The sequence below is a fragment of the Mus caroli genome, unplaced genomic scaffold (assembly GCF_978045245.1).
Source record: "Mus caroli unplaced genomic scaffold, Mus_caroli_1 scaffold_14, whole genome shotgun sequence".
Classification (NCBI taxonomy): domain Eukaryota; kingdom Metazoa; phylum Chordata; class Mammalia; order Rodentia; family Muridae; genus Mus; species Mus caroli.
Genome location: NW_028227269.1, coordinates 71,504,221 through 71,511,054, shown reverse-complemented (window position 1 = coordinate 71,511,054; position 6,834 = coordinate 71,504,221). Strand labels below are relative to the sequence as shown.

At 51.5% G+C, this 6,834-nt stretch overlaps 1 protein-coding gene across 1 annotated transcript; it reads left to right on the top strand.

Moving 5' to 3' along the window:
* The first annotated feature begins 638 nt into the window (after positions 1-638).
* Six1 (SIX homeobox 1) lies at positions 639-5,685 on the top strand. Its single transcript, XM_021179484.2, has 2 exons — positions 639-1,647; positions 3,677-5,685. Exons 1-2 carry the CDS (start codon positions 1,088-1,090, stop codon positions 3,969-3,971), a joined length of 855 nt encoding a protein of 284 aa, XP_021035143.1. The 5' UTR covers positions 639-1,087; the 3' UTR covers positions 3,972-5,685.
* Positions 5,686-6,834: the final 1,149 nt, after the last annotated feature.

Genomic DNA, 6,834 nt, shown 5'->3' with positions numbered 1-6,834 from the left:
AACAGGGGTTGCTTTGAAAAAACGCAACCGTACAACTGGGGAAACTGAGTCCAGAAGTCTATGGACGGCAAGATTCTAAATTGCAAATGAAGCCCTGGTGTCTCTATGCTACAGTGCCAGGGTCAACCCTTCTGGTCCCTCTTCTAGAGGCACTTTGAGAATGAGGGGAATGTTGCCCAGATCAGAGTCCTTGAGCCCTTTGGGAGGTGTTGGGGGTTAGGAAGAGAAAGGGTGTAGGAGTTGGGGGTAGGGGTGGGGGGCTAGGTTTGTCTTCACCTCCAGGAGCCAAACCTGGAAGAAGCCACTTCCAGAGTGCTTGCAGCACAGAACCCTAGTCTCCTCTTGTATTATTTATCTTATTCCATAAGCTATTCATCAATCCATTATTTATTCATCTTAACATTAAGGTAATTAAATATGAGCTCACCGGGAAAAGCCAAGACTGCAAGAGACAGGGCTAAGAGTATGGAGAAGAGGGTCATTAGAACGTCTGCAGTCATTGATTTGTGCTGCGTGAGGCTCCCCTTAGGTGACACCAAAGAGGGCGCCGCTTCGCAAGGTCCTGACTTGGTCACCACCCTTTTCAGCACCCTAGTTCCCTCCTCCCGACCCCACCTCACTTCCCACCTCTCCGGGTCCTTCTCCTCCCACCACTTCTTATCCTAGGCAGCACTCGGCAGCTTCGCCCTCCCCACGCGGGGCGGCAGGGTGGCGCGGCTTTGCTGCCCGGCCGGGCGGCGCGCAGGCTGGCCAGCTTCGGATAGGCGCCGCTCGCAGCCAATCAGCGTGTCGGGGACGCTGCGCGCTTTAAGGCCGCTGCAGGGAGAACAGAAACCAAGTTCCCCGGCAACCAGCAGCATCCACCCGGCGGCAGGCGGGAGCCAGCGAGGCCCAGAAGGCTGCAGAGAACGCCAGTCTAGCTCACCCCTACTTCTCTTCGTCTTCCTTCGCCTCCCACCCGCCGAGGTCCGACTTGTCTCTTCGCCCGCGCCAAGGCTAGGGAGGGGGTTAGGAGCAGCCGCGCCCCCCTCCCCGCGGCAGCCGCCCCCTGCTCTCCCAGCTCTGCTCACTGCCGCGTGCGCCAGCCATGTCGATGCTGCCGTCGTTTGGTTTTACGCAAGAGCAAGTGGCGTGCGTGTGCGAAGTTCTGCAGCAAGGAGGGAACCTGGAACGCCTGGGCAGGTTCTTGTGGTCGCTGCCCGCCTGCGATCACCTGCACAAGAACGAGAGCGTGCTCAAGGCCAAGGCGGTGGTCGCCTTCCACCGCGGCAACTTCCGCGAGCTCTACAAGATACTGGAGAGCCACCAGTTCTCGCCTCACAATCACCCCAAACTGCAGCAGCTGTGGCTGAAAGCGCACTACGTGGAGGCCGAGAAACTTCGCGGCCGACCCCTGGGTGCCGTGGGCAAATATCGGGTGCGCCGAAAATTCCCGTTGCCGCGGACCATCTGGGACGGCGAGGAGACCAGCTACTGCTTTAAGGAGAAGTCTCGGGGCGTGCTGCGGGAGTGGTACGCGCACAACCCCTACCCCTCACCGAGGGAGAAACGGGAGCTGGCCGAGGCCACCGGCCTCACCACCACCCAGGTCAGCAACTGGTTTAAGAACCGGAGGCAAAGAGACCGGGCCGCCGAGGCCAAGGAAAGGTACGCGGCGTGCTTGCCCAGGCTCGGGTGACCCCGGGAAGTCTCACCCTTCGCTCCCTTCTGCCCCCCGCCGGCGTCGCCACCGGCTCCCTACCCGCCGACACCCGGCAGAGGTCCGTGGGGCGGCACCCCGGCCTCGGCGACGCTGCAGTGAAAGTTCATGAACTCTTGAGGTTGCCTGTTAGGGACTGGGTCGCGTTTGCGTGGAGCACCCGCAAGTGGGTTTCTTTGGTGGGGGGAAAGTGTGGGGAATTGTCGGCGTTGGGTTTGTTTCATGCCCTCCGGGCTGGCTCCGGCGAAGAGAGGGGATGGCCAGGGACTTTGTAGATCAGAGGAAACGGGGTTATTGCTTGGTATCGCGAGGGAAGCGGTTCGGTACGGCGGAAGGTCTCGAACCTCCGCCCTTTCGCTCCGTCTTGAAGCTGGTCTGAGTCGAACGCTCGGCACCCAGTACCTCCCGGCTCTCTGCTCATTCTCTCCGGCTAGTCTATGGAGGAGAGTTCTGCTTCATTTCGCGCTAGTTGGACAAAGGGAGGAGTCTTGTAAAAAGAAATACCCTGGAAAGGGAACTCTGGGGGTGTCGCTGCTGGGTGTCCTATCAGAGGCCCCAAGCCGGGAGAAGACTGCCGCCTGCCGCGCTCCCTCGTGCTTGGCCGGGTTGCTTTCGCTGGCCCCGCCGCCGCCGCTGCGGGCGAGGAGAAGGGCTCCAGTCGCTGGCTTCCCCCTCCCGGGAGCACGGAAGCAAAGCTTTAAAAAAAAGAAAAGAAAGAAAGGAAAAGAAAGAAAGGAAGAAAGTCTCCCTTCTCCCCTCCTCTCCTCGCGCAGAGGCGGCGGCTCCTCGGCCTGGGAGGTTTGCAGCGGAGCTTCTGGCCGAGGTTCGGAGGAGCGCGGGGCGGAAAAGTTGGGGAGCTGGGCACAGAGCCCCGCTGTGCTCCCCTTTGTTCACTGGTAGCCTGGGGGCCGAAGATCTGGCTTCCAGGATTCCCTCTGGGTGGGGAAACCACAGAGCCTGCCTAAATTCCGCGGAAAGGGGCTCTCCGGAAGAGAGAGACCGTGCGGGGAAGGGAGTGTGCAGGCGGGCGAGCGCTAGGCTCCGGGTGGCTGCCAGCGCTGGAAAGGAGGAAGAGCGAGCAGTCCTGAACTGGGACCCGGGGACCCGGTGCGGGGACGGACTGACACTCCGTTGTGCGGGGTCGGCCGGCGCCCAGCCGGGGCGGGGCAGCGAAGTTTGCCCGGCTGAGAAAGGGTGGGAGGCTCTGGATTGTGGGCGAGCAGCTCAGAGAGGAGAGCAGGAGGGGCTGGGGAATGAACTAGGAGTAACGAAACAAGGATTGCTCGGTTCCAGGCACCCTTTAGTTTACAAAACGGCCAGTTCCCGAAGCCAAGCGAGGGCCCACTCCCGGGTGAAATCCGAGAGACTGGCTAAGCTCCCTGTGTTTACTCAGGTCACTGGGCCGCTCTGGGCACGACTTCCCATGACCTGTCCTAGGTCTCTGGAACCCCAGCCTCTGGACAGGGGCAGGGAAACTGGTCATCTAATTGTTTCCTCAGATGGAGGCAGGCAATTGACTTGGGTCAGAGCAAGCATTTGTGCATTGGGCAGTTTGTCTCCCGATCATTTCGTTATTGCAACAACCATTTGTCGGAAGGCTTCCAGTTACTTGGAACTATGGGGCTGGTTAATAGGTACTTAAACACAGCCGCTTGAACAAAGCTGAAAACACTTTTTTTTTTTCTTTTTGGCTTATTTTAAATAAATTTGGCTCACCCGACTGTGAGAACTACAGTAAAGTGAGGAACTATCTCCAAGCAGCCCCCCCACCCCCATTTCTTTAGGCTGCCTCTTCACCTCCCCCATGACTCTTGGGGCTGGGTGGGAGGCAGAGCGCCTCCGTTTGGGTTGGTGACAGATTGCACAACGGCCCTTTCCTTCTCCCAGCCCCCCTTCTTTCATCTCACACTTTTTAACAACAACAACAAAACAAAACAAAACTTCTCTTTAACCATATGGCTGTCCTCTATTTCTCAGGGAGAACACCGAAAACAATAACTCCTCCTCCAACAAGCAGAATCAACTCTCTCCTCTGGAAGGGGGCAAGCCGCTCATGTCCAGCTCAGAAGAGGAATTCTCACCTCCCCAAAGTCCAGACCAGAACTCGGTCCTTCTGCTCCAGAGCAATATGGGCCACGCCAGGAGCTCAAACTATTCTCTTCCAGGCCTCACGGCCTCCCAGCCCAGCCACGGTCTGCAAGCCCATCAGCACCAGCTCCAGGACTCTCTGCTGGGCCCACTCACCTCCAGTCTGGTGGACTTGGGATCCTAAGTGGGGAGATACTGGGGCCTTGAAAGGATGGCCGGAGCAGCAACCAACCGCAGCAATCTAGGGGACACTTGTACATAGAAGCCAGGGACAATTCTGCAGCTTGTTTCTGGGGTTCTTTGCGCAGAAAGGAACCACAGGCTTTCACAATTGTCTTTTTAAAAATTACAACCAACAGCGGTCTCAGTTGAGCATCCTCTCCCTCTTCTCTCCAACTCTTAATACCCTTGCATTTCCCCTCCCACTAAAAGGTCAGGAAATAACAAAACCAGCCAGGCTTGGTTCTGGGCAACCCAGGCATCCTTTACAGTAGTCCCTTATTCCACCTCTTCCTCCTCCTCGTCTTCTTTTAATGAACAGAAATTACAAATCAACTGGATTTTAATTATTTTTTTAATTTATTTATGGAGAAACGGTTTAGGGAAGAGGAAAAGGAAATGAAGAGAGATCAAAATAATGAAAACAAGAAACTTTCAGTGTGAGGGGAACTGGCTGCCTTCTTAAGACGAATAGGAAAACTATAATCACAGCTGTTTTTTGATGGGAAGATTAAGTTTACATTTTTCATATTTAGTGTTAAATAATCTTATGTAGATTAAAATAAAAGAGCAGTATTAGCAAGGGAAACAAGTGCCTAAATGTCTTAATGCTCTCTATGGGAGGCGGTTAGGGTAGCAGCAATGTTAGTAATACAACTATTTTTGTCAAATTTAATAGGGGTTTTGGTGATTGTTTTCTTGTTTTTTTTTTTTTTTTTTTTTAATTTTTATGACAAACTCTAAACGTGTACCAACGAGGGAGGGGGAAAACCCGCTTTCCTAAATGTCATCAGTTCTTCCTCAGAAACTCTCCTATCTGTAGGCTGCCTCTGTGCAGAGGGCTCTGCTACTACTCCTAGTTCCTACTTACAAGGGGGTGCCAACCAATCTGGCAGCCTGGTGTTTGTTACTAAAACAGCATGTGTTTTTAGGTCTCCTTTCTATTGTACCTAAACCAGTCTAAATTAAAACTCAGTAGACCAGCAGGAGTTTGATTCTGTTTCTGAAAGGTGAGTTGTGTATTGCTGTCACCGGGCCTATTTAAAAACAAGTTTTCTTGCTTTCTTAGTAGTAATTGTGAGTTGCAGAGGGTATTTTTGAAGTCTGTCACCTGAAACAGAGAGAATAGTGGCTGGGTTAATGATATGATGAGAGAAAAGAAATTTAGCTTTGGGTATTTATTTTTTTTTTGTTATTTAGAAATGCAGTTTTGTTTACCACTGTTTCTTCTCCACAGCCTTCATATGTTAGCTTGGCTCTTTTGGGTTAGCAACTTATGAAAAGACTGTGACAGTAAACCTGATTTATCTATTTTTTTTAAAAAGGGAACTCGAACAAGAATTTAAGATTATGAATTGAATTGTACAAATAAAAGAGCAGGTCATCGGAAGCTCTTTGGTCAGATAGTGCCCAGAAAAATCCCAGTAGTCAAGAAGGCGCCAGGATCTTTTTGCCTGGCCTGGCGCAAAATGATGTATCTTCTGTATTTAGCTTTTAAGATGAGTGAGACAAACGGCATTATTTATTAAAATTCTACTCAGGATCACAGGGTTGCCTTGCTCGTGCGTTGTAAAATATTGTTCCCCAGGGAGAGTTTATTTATTTTCTGACATGACAGTTTCATAATTTTGATTTTTCCTCATCTATAAGTGTCAATATTAATATATTTCTTTCTTATCTTTCCGTATTGTTTTTGACCTGGAGAGAGAGAGAGAGAGAGAGAGAGAGAGAGAGAGAGAGAGAGAAAGTGTGTGTGTGTGTCTGTGTGTCTGTGTGTGTGTGTGTGAAATTAAGGCTCCCTATAATGAGTTGGTTGGTTTTTTTTTTTTTTTGGACTGTCGGATTGTTTTGAGTTCAGAAGAGAAATGGTTATTGTGCTTTTAAATATAGTCACTTTTACTTATAAAGCCATTTTCCCTTGGTGATGGACAGATATGCACACAGAGACCATCATTTGGTCTGGGAGCTCCGGGTCCCATTCTCCCCTGTTAGTGTTTTGGATCATTAAGTTGGTGTTTATTTAAGTCACTAGGGTGTTTATTCTCCACGTCTTGGGCCACGGAGAAATGCCACCCTCTGCAGGAGGGGCTCTCTCAGGGAATCTCCACACATTCTTCACATTCACTCCCCAAAACAAACACCCGGCACAAAGATAGCTTTCAGTGACCCTAACAGGCTTCAAAAGAGACCGCGGAAATCTCTCTGGAAAATAAGGAAGGGCCAATTACTTTAATTTCTTACATGCCCTCGCTTCCTACTCCGACTACCCCCCACTCTTGCAGCTCCGCTTGGCATAATTTTAGAGTCGTGGAAGTTCTGTCTCCCAGGGCGCGCCGGCCCACTTCCTGCTCGCTTGGTTGGTGGATCTTGGAAAAGTTTGCAGGTCTGGCTAGCAGCTAAGACGGCCGGTCCTGTAAAAGCCCCCGTGATTACTGCTTGTAAACTCGTTAAAAGGACAGTTTTCTGTCATAGCCATAAACTCTTTGTAAAATCCCTGGCACCCGATCCAGAATGTGCGTATTCCAGATGTGTCTAACAAGAAATTGCAGTCTGCCCCTCTCCGCCATTCTCCGATCAGTCTGGCTAAGAGCAGGACACGCGGGGGAAGGTGAGAAAGCTGGATATTGCTTAGTTTTCTTGGCAATCATTTTTAGAGCGATCATTAGTGGGGAGCTAACCATATTTCTTTCCCTCGAGGAAAACTGAGAGAACCAGCTGTTGAGGGGCCAATTTGCCTTCTCCGAGTCAAAGTTTAACTGAATCTAGAGCCACTTTTCGTTCCTCCACAGATTTCATAGCGATAGCCAAAAATAATGAGCAGGATCTTA